The 23,864-nt window shown below is 39.0% G+C and overlaps 1 protein-coding gene and 1 long non-coding RNA gene across 3 annotated transcripts in view; one reads left to right on the forward strand and one right to left on the reverse strand.

Moving 5' to 3' along the window:
• LOC146478958 (uncharacterized) overlaps positions 1-12,163 on the forward strand; it is a 104,693-nt gene extending 92,530 nt beyond the window's left edge. The window contains exons 14-18 of one of the 2 annotated variants that reach the window (XM_085111244.1): positions 6,360-6,383; positions 6,947-7,003; positions 8,919-9,059; positions 9,924-9,960; positions 12,030-12,163. In XM_085111244.1, the coding sequence (XP_084967370.1) occupies positions 6,360-6,383; positions 6,947-7,003; positions 8,919-9,059; positions 9,924-9,960; positions 12,030-12,042 (272 nt within the window). In that variant the 3' untranslated portion in view covers positions 12,043-12,163. The remainder of the gene's footprint in view (positions 1-6,359; positions 6,384-6,946; positions 7,004-8,918; positions 9,060-9,923; positions 9,961-12,029) is intronic. The other variant, XM_085111245.1, reaches the window with a different exon arrangement.
• Positions 1-23,864, reverse strand: part of LOC146478962 (uncharacterized) — a 186,211-nt gene that overhangs the window by 9,628 nt on the left and 152,719 nt on the right. The window lies entirely within an intron of this gene.

Raw genomic sequence — 23,864 nt, forward strand, 5'->3', positions numbered from 1 at the left:
TTTGCCCTAGGAGTCTGTAAAATGGGCTGATAACATAAGTATTTTCCGGAATTTTTTTTTTTTTCAAATCAAGAATTCGAGAAACGTTTCTGTCAAAAAATTGTTGCCATGGAAACATCATATCAAGTAAACAATGAAATATCACGTTTAGCTGATGTTACGTGGATTGTTGAATTTGAATTTCCTATTAAATAGTCGTGAACGTTTGAAGTCAGCACGGCGGCTTTCTGAAATGTAGCGTTATTTCACATGAGGTGCAAGTTTACCTAACTACAGTTTGTATTTCATAATTAAATTTTTCTTTTGTTTCCTTTTTTTATATTTCGTTCCTTGAACAAACAAATAATCTAAATTTAACTAAATTTTCAGAATGTGACCCATTATATCGTGGATAATTTTGGAAAAGGCCTGATGGAAGGCTGGCAATTTGACATTGCGGTAGGTGTTAAACCAACAGCTGTGAGGGTTTTTTTTTTATTTTTTTTTTTAATCAGGTAATCACATTACGGTAGATTAAGTTAATATTCAACAGTATATACTGAGCCTGAGATGAACAACTGTGTTAGTATTATGTTCAAAGCTAAATCTTAAAAGTACAAAAACAGAAAAAAATATAACACCACGAGAACTCACCTTAGTGCCCCCACCTCACGAACAAATTTTAGCTTTTTGTATAAAATCACCGAAATTTCCATCTCGAAAACTGACAGTAATGTTACTTACCGACGAAACAAATAACATGTTGTTTCGTAAACGCGCCTTTAAATGATGTAATTTGAGCGCTGGCTCCCGGTGAATGTAATGACGATCACCTCTGAAAATTATAACCAAGCCAGATAAATTGTATGTTCTGCTGATTCAACGTAATTGTTAAGTCTGTTAAGGCTGCATTGCAAAACACGGAGTTATTTGATCCCTTGAATGGCTACCTTTCACTTGACATTATTCATCAATTCGCACCAACTTTCCATCCGTTTTTCTCATCCAATATTGCGGTATCTCATACATACGGAATAATCATTCTGTGCTCCCTTGGCCAAAACTACGCCGGAACTGCAAGATAACCTCCGTTAGGATAATTCAATCTATTAAAAAAAGCGTAATAATAATAATAATAATAATAATAATAATAATAATAATAATAATAATAATAATAATAATAATAATAATAATAATAATGATAATAATAATAATAATAATAGTAATAATAATAATAATAATAATAATAATAATAATAATCACAAAAAAAAAATTATAGGAGAGCCTCTTGTTGCGTGCGAAGCAATAATCAAACATTTTTTTTCGTCGTCTCTCTCGACGTCACCCTGCTACTGATAGATATACTTTTTTATTGTTTATTCACAGGTAACTTCTTACCCATTTGTAAGCGCATCGAAAATCCCTAGACCGAGTAAGTATTATCAACTGAGTAAAGAGACTTTGTATTTGGAATAGCCTTTGCTTCCTCATTTATATAACTCGGCAAATGGAACATGACAAACCGAAAACCGTAAGACAAAATATTTTTCGTTGGCGCGCAATCCTGGGTCTTAGCTACAAGTCAGAGACAGAAACGTCGGCTTATTTGACTGAAAAAAATATAACAATTGGTAGTAAAACAATCATTTGACTTTCAGAGGGGATCCGTAAATTCCAAAACGCCATCTTTCTGCTAATCCGTAGTGACCAACGCTTAGAATAATGTTTGGTTGCAGTCAACAAAGCAACCGCGAGCATTCTCCATTTTGAGTGAGATGTATGTCAGTTACCTGTTTTCTGACGTTCATGGCCTAAAACATCCCACCGGCTAAGGTGATTCATCTTTGGCATGACAGTCATTCTATTATTAGCAATCGAGTCACTGTCACCCAAAAATGTCTTCGAATACGTCCTAACGAACTGAATACATGTACTCAAAGTATATTGAACTCGAAAATACCCGAACAAAGAAAGAAAGTCGGCAATAAAATCAGAACTCAGTTTATGTAACTTTTTGAAAAAACTGGGTGGGCCGGACGATGAGTAACTAATAAATCAGTATAGAGCGTTTTCATCCACGTGACTACCAGCCACATTGGTTTACTGAAACAAAAGAAAGTATTTGCATAAAAATAGAGTTCAATTCCCAGAGGTTTAGTTTGGGACACCGACATGGCCGCCATTTCTTTGTTTCGGCCGCCGTGACGTCATGTGAAAACACTCTATAAAGTTTCCACGACTAGCTGCATCTCTGATCACAACCCTTTTACCGTAACTTCACGATTTAAACTAATGCAGTGTAAGCCAAATGAAAGAGTTTGAAAGTGTTCTCTATGACTGATATCAAATTTTTTTGACTTAATTGCTATGTATATCGCTAACTTTCCGTATGGTAACTTCCAATCGTTCCATTGGTTTGCGATTCCTAAGTTAAGCAATCGGACATAATCGCACTGAAACTTGTGGGTGAGTTCGTTTAACGAACGTAATCGGATAAATCGTCCATTGGTTCGATTTTGTTTGGTAGCACAACAAAACGGTAATAAATATCGATAAGCATGCAGTCTTTACCAATATTTCGTCCAAAAGGTGTTTTCTTTGAGGTCCGCAACGAAGAGTGATGGCGTAATTTTACATGATAATTACGTCATAATTGCCAAATGGCAAATGGTTCCGCCATCTTGGATGGCAAAAATGAAGATATATCTCTCTTAATACAATGTGAGCCAAGTGTAAAGAAGATAAACACCTTGTTTAAAAACCAGATATTTAAACCCGTTTTAATGCCAAAGCATAGACCTAGGTAAAAGGTCGATCATTTTAGAGTGCGATTTTGTTCTACTGGAGAAGTGTTCGATTGGCAAAATGTTTGATCAGTTCCATTGTGTTCGATTGGCCAAATCAATCCAAATCAGTGTACGTTTGATTTCGATCGGGTTGGGTTAGCGGAACTGATTGAGTACGCCTCCCGACTTAAATTCACGTGTATATTCACCACCGTGAAACATGTTTTTCTTTATCTTGTCAGAAGCCTATAGAGTCCCAAAGGATTGTTCTGTTGCGGAAGCTACGACAGGTTGGTGTCTCCCAAATGTTTAATGAAAACAGTACCGCGTTGATTTCATAAATATGCTATTTATTATTTAACAAATAGATTCCATTTTGCCGTCCGTCTGTACTCTGATAACGCACAGATGACGTCAAAACGTGGTGAGAACAAAGAAGTACGCTACGAGCCGCAGGCGAGTAGCGTGACTGATGTTCTCGCCACGTTTTGACGTCCTCTGTGCGTTATCAGAGTACAGACCCACAGCAAAATGGAATCTATTTGTTTTATACAATAACCAAGACATTTCAACACATTTCGTGAGCGAGCATCGCGTTGCCTGAGCTGAGTCAAAAACTCTCCAGCAAACTCAGTTTTGGACTACTACACACATGCAATTGTGATCTTCTAAATTAGAGTATAATCCGAAAGAATTTCACTAACAATATTTTCGAAACTAACCTTTATTCCAGAGGGAAATCCTGACCTCAAAATATTACAGCATGTAAGTCGCTTCACTGCGATTTGTAATCTATTACTTGCCATTACCAGATTTCTATCGGCGACACATTTCGACAAATATTTGCTTCCTTTTCAAGTGACAACAAAGTTCTAGCTTTCCTATCCTGGCTGAACTCACTCTCAACGGTCTTTGTCCAATTTTTTATGGAACAGTTTTCCTTTCCTGAGAAAATTTGCGTATGTTTGTCCGCTACTCGCAAAAACAGTTTGCAAAACTTTGTTGACCAGTCGCTCTGGCTGGACTCTAGACTCTGATCACGTGCGCCGGTCACACCACTCGATGACGTCAATCGTGCGTCTATACTCTAATCACACACTCCTCTAGACCAATCAAAACGCGAACTTTACACAGTTCATTGTATAAATGGGATTAATCTCTCTTACGGAGCCCAAGTAGGTTTGGGTTCCAGTATCACGGTGATTTTTTTTATTTTTATTTTAAATATAATTATAGTGAGATAGTTTGACGCCACCAAATGTCTGCTTTCTTACAGCCTTTACTTTATTTTTGTTATATTTTGGTAAATTTCTTCATATCCTTTACATGAGTTCATCTCCTTTATTTGCAATTTGACTGTTTCATATGGAGGGGAACTACTGCGTTTGAAGCTTGCATAAAGCGACTTTAGGAAAGTTCTCATCGTACGCTCCAAATATTTTTGCCATGGATTATTAAAGGGATTTGAGAAGAGAAAATTCCAGACAATTCCGGCAGCGAGTTACAGTAATAACTAACGTAGGTTTAATTCGTAACGACGACTTTAAGGGCTGCAACGTGCACGGAAAGTTAATGACGAGTAGCGTAGGTGCGTGAGCGTGGTGCCAAAAGACTGAGGTTTTGAATCAAAGGCTTCAAAAGGAAGTGACATGCAAGCAACACAGAAACTGCACTAAAAATTAAAGCGTCCACGTAACCATTTACACGGCATTAACCTTCCGCATAAAACCCAACATTTTCACCTCAGAATCGTTGCTCTGAACAAAATTGACTATCCAAAATCAGTTTTACACAGATCACTTTCTAACCTGTAAATTTGACTATATCCTCATTTTTTTCATAGATTCCTCAGGACCATCTCGGACTTCAGGTGCGTGCAATCGATTCAATAACAGTGCTTCATTGTCTTGTAGAATCCTAGGAATACTGTCATGGTACAGAACAGAACTGCGTGCAAAAACGGTACACGGAATGCTCCCTATTTTATTTTCTAATTGTATTTAGTTTTTTTTTCTTTTAAAATAGATTTCTCCACGCCATTTCCAGCTTCAGGTGCGTACATGATTCAAAAATAAAATGCTAACTTATGTTATTTTGTAAAATGTAAGGAACATTGTCCTGCTCCAGAACAAAACGAAAATTATCTTTGTTAGAGGAAAGAAACAAAGACGGTTTATGTATTTTTGTTGTTCTGTTCTTTTACCGGCCTAATACATAATAATTAATTTCATCCACAGAGTTTTCCACCGTTCCAAATTCAGGTCAGTGCAGCATAAACCAGTGTGCATTCGACATCTATGTTTCGTATTTACCAAGCACCGATATTTGCCAATTTAAGCCTTAAGTAATATATATAATGCCTTAAGTAGTATAAAGAAATTTTTTTCATTTCTTTTTCAGAACGCTATGTTACGTCATACTAATTCTCGGTTACAATAACTTACTTTTATGTTTCTGAAAATCTGGTTTATTTTCTGTAATCCTGCCTGTATTGTCACTAAAAATACGACAGGCAGACATCAACAGTATTCTACAATCACACCCTATGTTCCAATGGATTTCATCACACCCTATCAAACTGCACCACACGACGAAAACGTCATTAAGGCCGATACAATGTTACAATAAAACCGCCGAGATACTGCTAGCGTCTGCACCCATGTTACTCAAAGTCTTCTTCGCAAATCTTTATGTGTGAAATCACTTTAATGAGTGTAAAAAATCCTTCGGGAAAACGATTGAGAAGTTGTGTTTCTCACTGTTTAAGTTACTGTTCACAAAAAAAAAATTAAGTAAACTAAATTGTGCAAAAACGGCTCCATACGGAATATACTCTCTATTCTGTCCACGTCTAACCGCATTACGTTAATTTATATACAGATTACTCCATCACATCTCCAACTTCAGGTGCGTGTATGTTTCAAGCCATCGCTAACTTATGTTATTTTGTAGAATCTATGAGCAATACCGTAAATGTGTTGCAAAACAAATAGCAACGCAATCTTAAGGAGTGACATATATGCCATACGTATATTTGAACCTCCGGATGAGAGAGGATAAAACACCATCGCAGTTAATTATGTATGCAACTTATGCACCTGCGGAAATGGAGCCTAAAAATGTACTTAAACTTGAACGGGATTCCGTTAGCCCATGACCTCTGCGATACTGGTCTACTAACAAAGCTATCAAACCAATTGGAAGCTTGTCATATTAGTGAACTCGTAATAAACCCGTAATTGTGAGGTGATTAAAGTGACAGATATGAAATGCAATTATATTTTTAACTGCGAGTGAAAGAATGAACAAATGAGAGACGATCGCAATTATCTTTGCAACATTAGAAGCTGCGAAAACAGGTTGAAAAAGGTTGAAAAAAATTCGCTCTTGGATTTTTTTCAAATTGTTTTTTTCGCAGCTGCTTTAGTTGCGTACATACTGCGATAAGCTGTTATATACTCAAAATCATATTCCCTCTGTAACGTGACACTGTTTAGCAAAGAAAGGAGGACAGTTTCACAAAATGCTTGGTTTTTTTTTTTTTTTTGTCATTTTACCGACTTATTACAACATATCTTGTTAATTTATCCACAGAGTTCTCCACACCTCCGACTTCAGGTAAGTCAACATGTATTCGGCACTGGCCAAGCACCGATATGTGCATGTCCAGTGAAGAAAAATTATTCAGTTAATTAATATCCAGGTCGCTAATCGATTCAGTTTGCTATTTCGCCCGCTTCTACTGCGGGCAGGACTGTATTGTAGCGGTTATTACGTTTTCCATGAATCCTCGCCAGTGAATGTACTTAATACTGCATTATACGTTGTTTTGACATGTTTACCTATTCAGTTAGAGTGCATTCGATATTCTACAATCATTCCCAACAGGCATTTTGATTTTTTTTTAACCAACTTCAAAACCTTGCAAGACCCTAGCGGCGTAAAACCAGCGCTGGAAATCGTCTGCGTGCCCTCTTACGTGGCAATTCATTGCTGAGTTTGAAATCGCCTTTGGAATCCTCGCAAGGAATACTGTTGTATTGTAGAACAATGACCATTGACGATTTTAAAACAACTTTGTTGGCCCAACGTGGCGATGTAGGTGAAGATGCAACTCAGTTAGGATGCTTGTCTTTCTGTTGTTTTACTGACTTACTACATCATTTATGTTTCTTTTTTAGATTATTACAGTCCTCCGACCTCAGGTGTGTGGATAGGTACCTTGCATGTTACAACAGGTATGTTTGTATAACTGTTAGCAAATCAGGGTCAGGTATCGATGGTCTTACATTTCTCCACGTTACTTTCGTAATTATCTGTTGAGTTAAAATGAATTACAAATATCTAAAATGAGATGTATAATTACCCGTTAGTTAACAATTCTTGGTACATACCTAAATAGCGTTTTTCTTAAGGATTCTACGAGTGGTTTAAGTTTTGGTCGTAAAGCCAAGTGCATTGGCTCAACTGTTCTTTTTTGACATGCTATATACTTAATTACCTTTTAAAGCTTACTTTGGAGCTTCTCTGGCGTCTCTCTCAGTTACGTCTACGGTGGATGTATTTGAACATATTTGTTTAGAATGTCGCGTTAAAACGCAGAATAATTTGAACTAGCCTTTGAACTCACTGGCACCAGTTAGCCGAACGATTGCAGATAGACACGCGTTCTGCTAAATACGTGAAATTATGAAATTATGAAACTATACGTGAAATTATGAAAACCGTACCCACCGACCAAATTGCAGCTAGCTTCCAATGTCTAATATCAGAGCCTACATTTTACCAGTTCAGTGATCTCACTGTTCCACCGAACAACCAATTGAAATCTAGCCTCATCCATTTCTTCCCAGTCAACAACCTTCATGTAGAGAAAGATTGAAACAGTACCGTAATGCAACTCACTAAAGAAAAGAAATCACTAGCCATCCACTTGATATAACATTTCAAGATATCATCTTGGTTTGACAGAAACTATTATACAATACCTCTTTTTAATGAAAAACTAAAAGGCCTCTGTTATATAATGTCACACTCAGTGACAAATTAACGAACCAGTCTCGTCAATGAGCATACCTTAGTATTTGAAGGCCCAGCTTCTGGTCTACCTTTCCCTCCTTTATTTAAAGGGAGGAACCCCGAGTTCATGTGGCTTGTTACCTCCGCTCTCGTAGAGTTTCCGCAGGCCATCCTGGACGGTAACCCTCCGATGAAATAATCAGCTTCATCAGGTAGAAGCAGTGCCGCCGGTTCTCGGAGAAAGATTAGTGAGCCGTTTTTCAAACTTCCTGGGATAAACCAACCAATCATTCAACCAACCAAGTAATCAATCAAAAATCCGCTTTACGAAATGACCCAGAAAAGCTACCAACCAGCTAAGCATCAAATCATTCAAACAACCAAACAACCAACCATCCTACGAAACGACCATGCAACCCATAACCCAACCACCCAATCAAACAAGTGGTGGACTAAACAAATAACCAAGAAAATAATACACCCTCCAACCTAACATGCAAACTGAATCAACCGTCCAAAAACCTTTCCTACGAACCAGCCAAATAAACAAAGAACCAACCAGACAATCTACCAACCAACTCACAAAACTGACCAGCCGAACGACCGAGCAATCAAACAACCAACCAACCAACCAACCAACCAACCAACCAGTAGACAAACCAACCATTTAACCAAACAACCTATTATCCCACCAAGCAAACAACAGCCCTACAAACCAAAGAATGTACCATCCAATCACTAACCAACAATCTACCAAACAACCTATTAAGCAACCTACTAGCCAAGCAACCAACCATAGTACAAGCCGACCAATTACGATGCATCAACCGACCAACCAGGTCAACCAACCAGCCAAACAAACTACCAATCAACCAACCTGTCAAATCACCAATAAATCAACCTACGAAATAAATAACCGACCAATCAATCAAAGTCCCAACCAACCACACCTTACAAACAAGCAAATCACGAACCAACAAAGTAAAAAAAAAAAAAAACAACAAAAAATAACAATTATCCAGACAACGTATACTAACCAACCAAACAACTGGACCAACTTATGAACCGACCAAGCAAGTAATTAATGGTTAGGCAGGTACCATAAAATGACTTAAAATCCATCTATGTCATCAGTGAATAAACACTCTAGAGTTGTCACGGCCGTCATCGTCGTTGCCTGTACGTTTGTTGTCGCTGCCTTGAGTTTGGTTTCCTGGTATTACCGTCGACTAAGGAAAAATATGTCACATCGGTCCCAGATGAAAAATGCAGAAGGTAGGTAGGTATGGGAGAAAATGCAATGGTGGTCATGTGTTTTCACCAATACAGTTTTTGTAGCTTTGAGATTGTAACTGGGATTTAATCCACTTCCAGAAGTGTTTTTCATAGACGCGGTCTTGCATCAAACAGACTTATGCACTCGAAAATGCATCATAAGCGAATACTGTTAAAGAATATTTTGGCCGATCGTTTTGAGGGAAAAAAAGAAAGATGGTAAAGGCCCAGACTACAAATGAATGATAAAAATATCTTTCTTTACGTTATTTTTTTTTTCAGCATTATACTTGGCCTTTTCCACTGATCACGAGGGGAACTGAAACATAATACAGAGTAAAGCTTAAAGTGATATTACGATCACAATTTTGCATCCCGTTTTCGATTCAGCTTTGAAAAGTAGAAGTGATAAATACCTACCACGCCAAATTTCCAGCAGGAAAATCAGTTATGTTAAACACGAAGTTCAGCTTCGCTCTGCCGCCATTACTCGATATCTTCGTGGCTCAAGGGCCGTCTTTACAATGCACACGTATTCTAAACATCCGAAAGAAAACCAATGGTGATTGTTTGAACGTGTATGGTTCCGAACTATGCTCAAAAGGGTGTCATTTCTTTTAAAAAAATCGTCTTGTTCTGTATATCGCATGGAAGCACTAGTGAGTAATAGTTAAGAGCTCTTGATGCCCCTGATATTATTGTAGACTATTTTCCTAAGTAGGGGAGTCAGAACCCACAAAATGCTTGATCGCGGCTGACATTTCAGATCGACAAAATGTCTTTCTCATAAGTTTACCCTCTGTCAATCCCTTTACGTGTAAACCTCTACAGGAAATGATGGAGATATTTTTTTCTCTATTCCAGAAGAGGAAAAGTTCGTCGCAAAAATACCACCGCAAACGTAAGTGTTAATATTTAGCAAACTTGGTGCAACATTTGCCAACCTTGCGCTTCACTGTGAAAGTTGTTCAGTGAAAGTTTTTTTCAAGTAGTAAGGTAAAGTAGTGTAACGAGTAACATGATGTAATGTAATACATCATTTTATGTCCACAATATACTAGTATCTAAAAATGTCCCAGAAAGCGTCAAATTGATATTAATCCCACTCGGGCACTGTCTGTTGAAATTTCCTTGTTCAACCTACAAGATTACAAAACTAAAATGTAAAGATCTTTCAAGGTTTGATACTCAAATCCGAAACAGTTCTCCGTTTTCTATACAAAGACTTACGAAAACCAAAATTAAATTCGAATCAATAAAACTGCTTATCGAAATCAAGTCCTGAAGACTGAAAATGACTTCACTAAAGTCTCCGTGATAAAACTCCGAACTTTTAATCTCAAATAGTGACGAAGTTTCAGTGCCACGCCGATATCTCTAGGCCATTATCAGGACTACGCAGTAACACCACACAGTAGATTGAATTTTCTTAAAGAGTTTGTGGAATGATATTCATTCATTCAATCAATCAATCAATCAATCAATCAATCAATCAATCAATCAATCAATCAATCAATCAATCAATCAATCAATCAATCAATCAATCAATCAATCCTTCGTTCATTCATTCATTCATTCATTCATTCATTCATTCATTCATTCATTCGTTCGTTCGTTCGTTCGTTCGTTCGTTCATTCAATTACTTCCTATGATCGAGGAACAAAAATTAGCCCAAAAGTTCAGAGTTAAATGTTAAATTTCGAGAAAACAAAAATTCAAAACTTTATTCATTTTTCTCGGACGGACTATCCTAGCTAGTTATTCATCTTGTCCCACGTGGAGTCTGATTTGCAGAAACAGCTATGATATCGATGGACAAAGGTGACCGAGAAATATTTTCCTCGGTTGGTAAATGCTCTATCAGTCAAAAAGTTGTACGGTTGTCAAAAATGTATTTTCACCAGTGCTCAATGTTTTGAACGTTCTGGGGTACTGCCAGAGCCTCTGCATGTAGTATGTCGTAATTCGAAAAGAGTAAATATATAAAGTTGCTCTTTTTTTTACAATGAAAGTGAGTCAGAGAGTTCGCGGAAGGGGATGGGCAGAGCTGATATTTAACAATTATCCACCAAAGTGGAGGTGAATAGTGATTCGCGGCTCGGTAAATATCCATCACTTTCACCGACACTGATTTGAATAATTGTTTTAGTATATATACCACACAATCTGAATAAGAAGTGGGCCAAAAATTACTTAATTTTTGACAATATACCGACAAATGGTGGGAAATTTTAAAATCTTGCGCACCGCCTTTTTAGCGATTTCTTATTGGAAAGTTCCCTCTCGCTTTCTTGCGGACAAATAAAACTTCTGGGGACACCTGTTTAGTTGCTACGTGTCTTTCTTTCGATTGTTGTGTGAAATTTGTCCTGTTGTTGAAACCATACTGCAAATCATTAGATATTTCATTGTTTACATTGTACTAATAGTGGCCAACAGTTGTCATAAACAAGGCATTGTATTTTTATTTTTCGCCTTTGAATATGAGGTTTGAAAGATTAAATAACTTACCATGTAATGCCGTCAAACCAAATTTTCATCTATATCCGCAGTTCATATATGAATTATTTCATATACTTTACATCAAACCAAATTTTGTTGCCATTTTTATATTTTTTGTATTGGCTGTCTCTTTTATTGAAATATTTCCTCTTAAGTGACCGTGGCGAAACGGGAAGCCGTCTTGTTTCTCTTCGGCTGCTCGGAGGTGAATAGTACTCCGAGCTAGCCAATCAGCGCACGTGAAAAGTACTATTCACTTGTGTGATATATACTAATCACGGCCATTCCTTCTGCCATCGTTTTCCGGTCTTACACTAATACCATTCGCTTTTAACAAGATTTAGAATTTTTTTTTTTTTTTTTTACCTTTTGTTAGAATTCGAGTTTGCACAGTGGACTAAATGAAAACGTACAAAAGGGAGAAAGGACAGAAATATATGATTACTATTTTTTTTCTTTGTTTACAGCACTGCACTTTGAATACGACGCGTTCATCATATACAGTTCTAAAAAAAAGCTACTTTCCGAACGCATCTAATAGTAATGATTTTAGAATAGATTACTAGTGGGATAAAGCAATAAAGGACGACTTAATATTAATAAGATATTGATTATGAATTAGACGAGTAAAACAGTTTGAATTTTCGAGTGCATTGGACTGAATGAATAGAGCCATAGATGAAAGTTAAACCGCAGTTTTTATGTGGGTTAGTCCAGTGCAAGAAAACAACAACTGAGCAACATCGCCTCCTACGGAAAGCGACCAGCTTGCGTGTTTTAATCAGTTACACTTCTATTACTCAAGTGAAAAAAGATAGTACACGTACGAAAAAAAACAAAAACAAAACAAGGACGTTATTTACAAGATGAATTGCGATTTCGTTTATTATGGGCAAACAGGAAAAGCCGTTATTACTTAAGTAGAATTTTGTAACACAAAAGAGCAGTTCGTACTTTTCACTCCAATTCAAAGATCCCGCAGCCCAGGTACATCAACACGATCACGACAGGTTTTGGAAGAGTGGAAACCTCAAAGTGACCCCAGCCCAGGAAATGACAACGTAGACATCCCTTACATTTACGCTTCCTTTCTTAATAGGCTGTTTTCTCGCACGCCTAGCACATTTGCATACTTGTGAATTTTTATAATTCTTTGTTACCCTTTTTTTAATTCCATCATAACCGATGAAGACCTATTAAATAAGCTCTTAGGTCGAAATGTCGTTCACTGTTCTTATAAAACGTTTGCTTTCAGCATTTTTTTTTAAACCAGTATCAAACAATTGAACATATTTTAGATACTACACGTAGTCTGCTATCCACTTGATGAGACGAAAAGGAGCATCGGTACTCCTAACTGGATAAGATATGCTATTCCATCGATAAACACCTTGCGCAAGGCCCCGTCGTTAAGAGACAATGCGGTATTCATTTATCTATCAACATCCGTCACCATAAGAAATTTCTTCTTCGCTTAGAAAATAGTACAGGAATAACTACACTGGGATTTGTTTCAGTTGGCCAAAAGTATGTTTTGAATGAAGCCCTATTTTATAACGGACTACTGACACACTGAAAATCAATTGATTTCACCTAGTGCTATAGTTACTTTAACTGACTGATGTTGCGCCTACAAACGGTGTTTGCAGAAATCGTGCAGTTATTTTATGGCCACTGAGCATTCATATCACCTATATCGTACATGCCGAGTTTTATAGCCCTATATATACTGAAATAACTACTTCAATTGTTATAAGACTTCTCGGTTAAAGCCTTGTAGTTGAACATGCTCGCAATCATCTATCTTAAAGCTATATCAGACTCTTCAACTTGAAGTTGTAGTCAATAGGTTAGCTTTTCACAAGTTCAAAAAATGTCTTAATTTGGGAGAAACTTGGCGCCAAGTGAGTTTAAAGAAAAGGTTTACATTAACTGTTATTTTATTCAAGATACTGGTCCAGTTGGCCAACAAAAGACCAGTAGAAAATGAATTGGCTTAACTATTTGGACCCTGACTGGGGAGGCATTATTCCAATATGTTTGTTCAGAAGCCCAATTTGGCTCTCCTCTTAATTTCTACTGTAAGTTCCTTCGGACCTGTCAGCTAAACGGACCAGGAAGGCTCTGGCGACGAGAAAGCTGTTATATCCATTATCATTCACAGCATACGTATAAAAGACAACATTTCTTTGTACAGTATAAACCTTGCTGGAATTTCGCTGGAGTGCTTAATTAATGTATCTAACATACCATCCATTTAAGCTTCCTTAAGTCAGTTATTAAGAGTGCCTTGTCCATCAGGACCCAAGATATTTGAGCTAACTCATTTTCTAAGCTATGAGCTTAGCATTAGTGTTACTAAATAAGGTTAAAAGTCAGATCAGCATCAACAATCAGTTTGGTAGGTATGTAAGAATTTTATTTTAATTCGGATTTTAAAGTAACGAGACAATTCTAGTATCTCCGAATACAATTTGTGTAAGAGTAAAATAAAATAATGAACTATAAAAAAAATCTATACAAAACCATTGTATATGATTGTTGTAATGATTATCTAAATAAAATTGCATTTACAAACTAAACGACTAAAACTATTTACAGTAGCGGTAGTTCACATTTCATCTGTAAGAGAATTCCATTCCCTTACTGAAAAGTAGATAAACGAATTTTTGGGTGCCTAATTAAAAAAAATGTATATCGCCTTCGCCACTTGTGTGAAAAAATAACGTATAAAAATAAATAAACTCATCGTGTAGCTAGAACTGTTTAAAGTTTGAAATCTTTGGACCACTGCCACGCACTTTGGGTTCTGGGTCAAGACCTAACGGAACTCATGTCAGGAGCGGAGTTCTTGCTGCTTTAGTCACTTTTTAAAGACCGTACTTGATAGATTCTGCTACAACTTCCAAAGCCACCCACTGCAATCATGAAATTGAAAAAAAAAAAAAAAAAAAGGCTATTCTTGCAGGTGCACACATGATTACGCGGGCCAGTACACTTGGACTGACATTTAATGTTAGAGTCGCAGTATCTGTTAGATGATCCTTTCTGAGATATGCGAAACAACTTCTACTTCTGAGAATCTCCTTTCTTGCAAATGTTAGAAGCATGGGGCTGCCTAAAGTAGGTTCAGGTTGGGCTGGGATCTAGCCTGCGAGCGCAGACGTATTTTCGGCTGTCGCCTCTCCTCTTCGATAGAAGCGACAGCTGGAAATACGTCTGCGTTCGCAGGCTAGCTGGTATCTGATTTCGAAAGAAGGTCTGCGGCTGTAGATCTTATCACCTCCAGTGGAGATTGAATGTCCCTCCAAGGTATGAGCTGTTTTGAACTGTAATTTGTCTGTGTAGCTCTCATGCGAGCCCCCATTTCTTGCTGCATAACTATCAAAAACATGTCTAATTCTCAGTCTTCCCCCTTGAACTCTCTGCTTACAATCGAACGCGCATCATGCGTTACCTTGTCCATTAACACAGATGAAATCAAGCTGCTATAGAATTCGAAAGTACACCAAGTGTAACACCGCGCACATGAACTTCCACGAAACCATAGAGCTTTCTCAAACCTCTTAGGTCTTCAATAGAAGTAACAACGGTCGGGTTGAGTAGATTCTTCATGTGATTATTAATAATCATCTGTTTGTCTCCAAATATTCTCTTCGGTCAAGATGGTGGTGGCCTTTTCGTAGTTTGCAGTAGATATTTCTAGAGGTGAGATTGCTTAACAAGGGGCTTTCTCAAGAGCAGAGTTCGGATAATTGGATTGTCGATAGCGAAAAGTTTCATAAATTCGAGCCTCGAACATGTCCTAAAATGTTCACCACTTTGTGATATCACCGTTAACTTTCTTCAACTCCAATTTGGGAAGCTTTATTTCAGAACCTTGCGATGAAACGGATGAAATGTTCAGAAGGCTTACCGTTTGGAAGGTTTTTCTGGTGTTAGTTTCGTTTGTTGCAGTTGGTTCCTTTGAAGGAAGTGCAAGTTGTAGTTCCCACATTCGGAGTAATGGCGGTCACAGCTGCATCTAATTAGTCTTACTATCAATATTTTTACAGTCAGTAATTTTTAAAGAATTTATCTACAATTAAGGCTTTCTCCCAGAACTTTGTTCTCTCGTTTACATCCAGCTTTAAGGATCATGTTCAAAATAACGATTGGCTTAGGGTGCCGAAAGGTTCATGTTTAGGATTTTGGATAAAACACAACTGTTAAAAGTCCTAATAAATGAATAAAAATATATGAAGCATCATATATTGAACTGCAGATGAAAGATTAAATAGAAGAAAGATCCTCGCATCTTTCTTCAATTTAATCTTTCTTCCGCAGTTCAATAATGATGCTTCATATATTTGTATTGATTTATTCATCCTTTACAAGTATATTACGAACTCACGATATGATCAGCTCCCAGTTGCCTTAATAGCTTAGTTGGTAGAGCACTGCACCGGCATCGCAGAGGTTCGAATCCCGTTCAAGCCTGAATTTTTTTTCAGGCTTTCTTTTCGCAGCTGCTTAAGTTGCGTAGTAACTGCGAGGATCTTTCTTCTATTTAATGTTGAAAGTCCTTTGTCCGTTAGAATTACAATCATCGCTGGAAAATTGCATTCTCTTTTCCCACGAGGTATTTCTCAGTGCATGTATATTCCACCGTTGATTGTGAGCTTAGCAATTTTTCACCCACCTCGAATTCCGAACTATCGAAAATTGCTTGTTCTGTTGTACAGAAATCATGCTGTCTAGACCCTTTACCTGCCACGTTACTGAAAGAACACTTCGACTTGCTATTACCATCTATTTGTAGGATTGTAAACTTGTCGCTGGAATCTGGTCATTTGCCTTCGTCTCTTAAAAACGCCGTTTTAACACCTCTACTAAAGAAACCAAATCTGGATCATGAAGTTCTCGATAATTTTAGGCCTATCTCGAACCTCAAGGTTATCTCCAAAGTTATTGAGAAGGTTGTCGCTGTGCGTCTTCAAGCTTACCTTGATTTTAACCAACTAACAGAGCCGCTACAATCAGCCTACAAACTCTTTCACAGCTGCGAAACTGCCTCGTTCGCGTTCATAATGAGATTTTGCGTGCTATTGATAATCGTCACTGTGTCATGCTCCTGCTACTTGATCTCTCCGCTGCATTTGACACTGTCGACCACGAAATATTGCTCAAAAGATTGAACTCCAAATTCTCTATATGTGGCACTGCACTCGATTGGCTCCGCTCCTACCTTACTAACCGCACGCAGGTTGTCTTAATTGACGAGAGGAAGTCACAGTCTCTTGAGCTCAAATGTGGAGTACCTCAAGGCTCCGTTCTTGGCCCCATTCTCTATCTCCTTTACACTGCTCCACTTGCCGACATTCTACGTCTCCACGACATGCAATTTCATTTCTACGCCGATGATACTCAGTTGTATATTTCTTTTTCTACTAATGACGATCTGGAACTAACCAACAGCATCGCTAAAATTGAGAAATGTTTATCTGACCTTGATCAGTGGATGTCCTTAAACAAGCTGAAACTAAACAAAGACAAAACCGAACTTCTCTACCTCTATTCAAAGTATTGCCCTCAACAGTCTCTACCTCCACTTCGTTTTGGATCTGATACAATTCAGCCGTCTCTATGTTCCAGAAACATTGGTGTCGTTTTTGATAGTACTATGTCGATGCTCCCTCATGTTAATTCTGTTTGTAAATCTGCCTTCTATCATCTTCGAAACATCTCTCGTATAAGAAAATTGCTATCCACTACAACCACTGAGACTCTAGTCCACGCTTTTATAACCTCCAAGTTGGATCACTGTAACTCTCTCTTATACAATGTTCCGAAATATGTCATTAAAAAGCTTCAGTCAGTACAGAATGCCGCGGCTCGACTGATCACAGGCTCTCGCAAGTATGACCACATAACCCCTATTTTATTTGAACTCCACTGGCTTCCAGTTTCCGAGCGAATCAAATTCAAAATAATTCTGCTCACCCACAAAGCTCTTCACCAACAGTCCCCCATCTACATACAAGACCTGATACGCCGCTATACAACTTCAAGAACGCTCCGATCGTCGTCTGACGCATTTCGCCTATGTCATATCAACCATAATCTAAAGTCGTATGGCTCCAGAGCTTTCGCTGTTTCGGCCCCAGAACTCTGGAACAAACTACCTATCGACATCCGTAATTGCGACAATTTAAATGTTTTTAAACGTAAACTTAAGACTCATCTTTTTTCGAATTATTTTAAACAGATATGATTTTTACTTTGTAAAGCGCTTAGAACAGAACTGGATAAGCGCTATATAAGTAGTTATTATTATTATTATTATTATTATTATTATTATTATTATTATTATTATTATTATTATTATTATTATGAGTCTTTGCGCTTCAATACATCAAAAGAGGCAAGCGCATTATGAAAGCCTTAATCACAGCTTCATTGTTATATCGCGGTGCGAAATCAATCCGTATTTTTCTATCACAGTTTTTGCACAAAATCCAAAAAGAATTTAAAAGGCAAGTTAACTAACGATATGCATTGTTTTTATTACGATTGAATTCAGTCTGTAAGGCTTACCACTGATGCGAGCTTAATTGTAACTAGAAATAGGGTTCACTAGAGCTGTCTCCGATTTTGAAGATTTGTACTGAATATAAATATTGTATATACGACGGTTTAAGTTAATACTCATAGAAATAGTCAACATATTTCTTTGTAAATCAGACAATGAAATCTATGACAATCATACAATATGTGACATTTTACGGGAAAACGTACACGGGTCACCGAGCCGTTTAAAACGGGTCCACTGAACGTTCGAACGGGTAATTGCCGAGTATTCCGAAAGTGTAGCCAAACCGTTCGAACCGCAGCTCAGGGAAAATTCCGAACGGTTAACCAAACCGCTCAAACGGCAAAAAAGAAAAAAAAAATTCAAACGGGTGACCAAAACGTTTCAACAACTCATAAAATATTTCGAACGGGTAAGCTAAACGTTAGCTAAAAGTTCTTCACCTAGGGCTGACACCTTGCCGTGGTGGTGAAGCTTGTGTGTCTCAATGACCCAAAGAGCTGTGCTGGTGGGGACTGTGGTCCCTGGCAGGTCTAACCATGCCGGATTGGTCGAAGGATAGAGGCCAGACGAAGAACAGCCCCTGGTCCTCCAGGTTGGGGGTTGGGCGGTGGGCTGATAACCTGCTCCCAGAAAAAAAAAAAAATTATTTATTACAGAAACCAAAACTAGAACTACTACTGCACCCTATCGGGAAGCAGGGCTAAAAGATGTTAACACCCGGTTGGAACAACGTGCAAAGCAGCGAGTAACGCATTAACCGCCGATAAAATTGTTGTCGCCAAAAGCGTGTTTGAAGATCCGGCAATGGAAAGTAAGGACAATGTTTGAGACTGGTAAATGTGCCCAGGTGATCAAGGAGATGCAGAGGTATAGTATTATTATTCTGGGAGTAATTGAAATGAGATGGAACTCTTGTGGGAAATGAGGGTAGCTACAGGCGAAACTGTGCTATACTCAGGAATGGATGAGGGTGGAAATCATGAGGAAGGAGTTGGCTTCATTCTGTCCAAGGAAGCTGCACAATGTCTACTTGAAGGGGAACCAGTGTCTTAGAGGATAATCAGAGCCAGATTTAACTCAAGGTGGCAACAGGTTACTATCTTGCAATGCTATGCCCCAACAAATGAGGCAACGGAGGAGGCGAAGGATGACTTCTACGACCACCTACAGATGGTTTTGGAGCAGGTGCCATGCAGAGATGTGAAGATCGTCATGGGAGATGTGAATACTAAGGTGGGGATAGAAAATACAGGTAGGGAAGAGGTGATGGGTAAGCATGGAGCAAGAGCTGAGATAAATGAAAATGGTGAGCGATTGGCGGACTTCTGTCAGGCAAATGAACCGGTAATCGGTGGAACGCTGTTCCCTCCATAAGGAATGTCACAAGCGGACATGGAAGTCTCCAGACGGTGGTATTGTGTATCAGGTCGACCACCTGGCATTGAGCAAAAGATGGAGGAGCTCCCTGCAGGACGTTCGCGCGATGCGCGGGGCAGACGTTGTGTCGGACCACCACCTGTTGATGGCAACAGTCAGGCTAAGGATTACCAAAGTGAGAAAGGGCGAAAGTGGCCGAGTGCATTTTGAGGTCAGCAAGCTGAAAGATCTGGAGGTTAGGAATGCATTCAAGCTATCTCTGTACAATAGATTTAAGGTTCTGCAGCAGTTGATGGAAAAGGAGGAACTGTCAGCGGATGATGAATGAAGGCAGATCGAACAGGGTTATGTGGAGACTGGCGAGCAGGTGCTGGGTAGGGCAAATGCAAACAGGAAGGAGTGGATCAGCAAGGAGACTTGGGAGATAATCGAGCAGCGAAAGGTTGCAAAAAACACCGCAATCATGTCCAGAACGAGAAATCAGAAGAGAGAGGCAAGTAAAAGATACCAAGAGTTGAATAGGGAGGTGAAGACGAGGTGTAGGAGAGACAGGAGGGTGTATGTGGAATCAGAAGCTGAGAGAGCTGAGGAGGCTGGAAAGAGAGATGACGTAAGGACTTTGTACGAGATCCCCAGACAACTAAGTTGGGAGATTCCAGAATGTGTGTAAGCCAGTGAGAAGCGAGGCAGACGTGTTGCTCAATACAGAAGAGGAGGAGATGCACCGGTGGAGGGAGCACTTTCAAACAGTGCTTAACCATGAAAAGCCGCTCAACCCGCCAAAAGTGGAGCCAAGTGACGAACTTAACATCAGGACAGGTCGCATCACACGTATTGAAATCAACAATGCTATAGAGAAGCTTAAAAACGGGAAGGCTGCAGGAGGTGACAATATTTGATCAGAGGCAATTAAGGCAGGAGGGGATACACCAGATAGCAACAGGATATGGAGTGAGGAGAAGATACCAAAAGAGTGGAGGAAAGGTCTGCTAATCAAGCTGCCCAAGAAAGGTGATCTGAGCTGCTGTAAAAACTGGCGCGGCATTATGTTGCTGAACATGGCAAGTAAGGTGTTTTGCAGAGTGATCCTAGAGCGCATCAAGACTGCGTTGAATGAAAAGCTGAGAGACGAACAGGCGGGCTTCCGAGCGGGCCGAAGCTGAACGGATGAAATAGCAACATTACGGATTATTGTAGAGCAGAGTATCGAGTGGCAGTCCTCCTTGTACATCAACTTTATAGATTTCGAAAAGGCCTTCGATAGTATCAGCAGAGATGTTTTGTGAGGTTGTTGCGGCATTACGGGATGCTTAACAAGATAGTCACCATCATCAGAGTTCTCTATGAGGATTTCTCGGCACGGGTGATACACAATGGCCAGAAGACTCAACCATTGGATATGAGGACTGGGGTAAGACAAGGCTGCCTGCTATCTCCCTTGCTGTTTCTGGTCGCCCTGTATTGGATGAAGAGGACAGCATTTGACAGGAAGAGTGGTATTTAGTAGACCTTTACGACATCGTTAGAAAACCTTGACTTTGCCGATGATCTGGCCCTACTGTTGCACAGAATACACAATATGAGGGATAAGACACGGGCCTTGGGAGTACAAAGTGCGAAAATAGGCCTGAAGATCAATGCCACCAAGACAAAGCTGATGCGTATTGGAACCAAACGTGGCGATGGTGTGTCGGTCGCTGGGGAGCGGGTTGAAGAAGTGGACGAGTTCACATACCTTGGAAGCATTGTAAGCAAGAAAGGAGGCACTGATGAGGGCATTCAGGCACGAATTGGAAAGGCAAGGGAGGAATTTGCGATGCTGAGACCAATATGGCGATCCACGGCAATAACAACCTGAAGACCAAGCTGAGAGTCTTCGGGTCAAATGTGAAGGCGGTGCTCTTGTATGGTTCTGAAACTTGGAGACTGACCAAGGGACTAGAGCAGAAGCTACAAGTGTTCATCAATAAGCGCCTGAGGAACATGTTGCGGATTTGGTGGCCTAGAAAAATCAGCAACAAGGAGCGACAGCGAGCTTGGGGTTGGATCGGCCACACGCTGAGGAGAACAGATGGACATGTAGTCAAGAGGGCACTGGAGTGGAACCCACAGGGGAAGCGAAAGAGAGGGAGAAGCACGAGAATGGCAGAGTTGGCGGCGAAACATCTTACGTGGAACAAGGCCAAAGGCACTGCACAAAATAGGGTTAAGTTGCGCGCACTAGTTGAGGACCTATGTTCCACCAGGAACGAAGTGGATTAAGTAAGTAAGTAAGTAAGCTAAACGTTGACACGGCTCATGAAAATCTCAAATGGGTGACATAAACGTTCGAACGGCTCGGAAAAAATTTAGAACGGGTAGTCAATTATTTAAGTAAGCCAAACAACTTGATATTATCATTCCTTTCGTTCACCTCGAACGAATTCCGTGGCGTGAACCGCCAAACAGCTCACTTAAATTAATTTTAAACGGATAGCTATAAAATCATTGAAACTAGTACTATTTTTGCTTTATTTTACTGCTGAAATTCATAGAAAGTAGACTTCAAAAAGGAAAAGAGCATTCGCTGACGAGTTTAGTAAAGAAGAACTCGAAGGAAATCAAAACCCGAAAACCAACAGTAAATTAATGCATACGTATTTGGTATTTGCCTTGATGTGTTTATTCTTGCTATTTTACAATCTAAATGCACGACTTTTTGTATCTAGCAGCTTTCGATACATTTCCACGCTAGTGTTTCTGACTTTTGACTACAATCAAGCGCACATTCTCACATTCGGTTTGGTTGCGTGTAAATACACCGATCTTCCCAAATTTGCATAAAAGAGTTATCTTGCGAGCCTACTGAAAATTACCCGCTACCACCTTGCGCCCGCTGAAAATTAACCAGCACCACCTTGCGCGCCTAGTTTCTTCAAATCGAGATATTCTCCGCACTACCAAACCAAAAAATACATCAGATTTCACTAATTCAGAATCTTCCTAAATACGCACGGACTGCTGTTATGCCTCATCTGGGCCAAAAACGAAAAGAAAGCCTGAAACCCTTTTTAGGGGACTCGTATTACCTCCTCCCCAGCTGTTAATTAATTTACGTATAATTTGGCCACCAAAACTAAACATAGTTTAGCAAATAAAGTCCTTCTAAGTTATTGTGGTACCAATCATATCAGGAAAATAAAGTACAGATCTAGACTTACTCAGACGAAGCATAATTAACACACTCGTTTACGCCAGTTTTCTTTTATTTTCAGGGTCTGAATAGTAATCTGTACCCCATCGTTCCTCATTTGCTCTGGAAAGGTTCCACAGTTCAAGACGCCTTAAGTGACGCTGGTAATTAACGTTCACAACAAACACGCCCTATGCACGTATGTAGCTAGACGATTGGTGAGGAAATTGTGAATCGCTTGAAATGCCTGAAGGGCACAGGTGGATTTTTTTTTTTTTTTAGGGAATGAGTGGGGCAACTGATTCCTCTTACGCCTACACTACGGCAACTAGAAACATCGGGTGAATCAGTTTTATAAAACATAAATATGAGCAGTTAAGAGAGGCTATGGTTCGGTTCATTGAATCCTCGTTTTCTGATTTTGGGAGAAGTGCGAGATGGTTTGTGGAAAGGAGTTACAAGAGAGTCAAGAAATGGTAAACTATACCGACCATACAAAGCCAGGCTAAGGGAAAAGAAAATCTTGAAAACAATGTCATTATGACCAAACCACGGGCAGAGTTTAAGTGCCGGCCGCAATTTCTTATAAGCCTGCTAGAAACAAAGCAATACACAATGTTTTTTTTATGACTAAGATTATATATTTCGTTAATTGTTAACCCTTCTAATTACAACATCTTTGATCTTGTGTGGATTACGTTGGCTTATTATTGAGTCATGTCTTACAATTAAGGTTACAGTCGAAGGTTACAATTTTTTTCCACGGCGGCATTTTCTGCACCCTACACATTTATTTGTAGTTATATCTTTTTTACAGCATAGATCTACGTCTTTGCATATCGTGTTTTTGCATTCCTCTGTCAACGATGAAAACATCGTGTTGACCGTAATGCAAGTAAAACAAGTTTGATTACTAGGCTGCGATCTTTTCCTTTGCTTGTTGAAATTCGGAAATAATGATAAGTCATCGCTAACTACTATACTCTGTTCTGAAGATACTGCAAGGGCGTTTTCATCAGTTGTCGTGTTCTCTATTTCGTCCTTGTTTCTCAGTTCTCTGTAGTGTCTACCATCCGATAATGAGAACATAAGCAAGAGAAGAATCCATGCTTTAAAAACAACAGCCTGTTAATAACAAAACAGGATAAAAAATGAGTAAGAAAATGATAACTTCACGGA

The sequence above is a fragment of the Pavona decussata genome, unplaced genomic scaffold (genome assembly GCF_977016875.1).
Source record: "Pavona decussata unplaced genomic scaffold, jaPavDecu1.1 SCAFFOLD_61, whole genome shotgun sequence".
Classification (NCBI taxonomy): domain Eukaryota; kingdom Metazoa; phylum Cnidaria; class Anthozoa; order Scleractinia; family Agariciidae; genus Pavona; species Pavona decussata.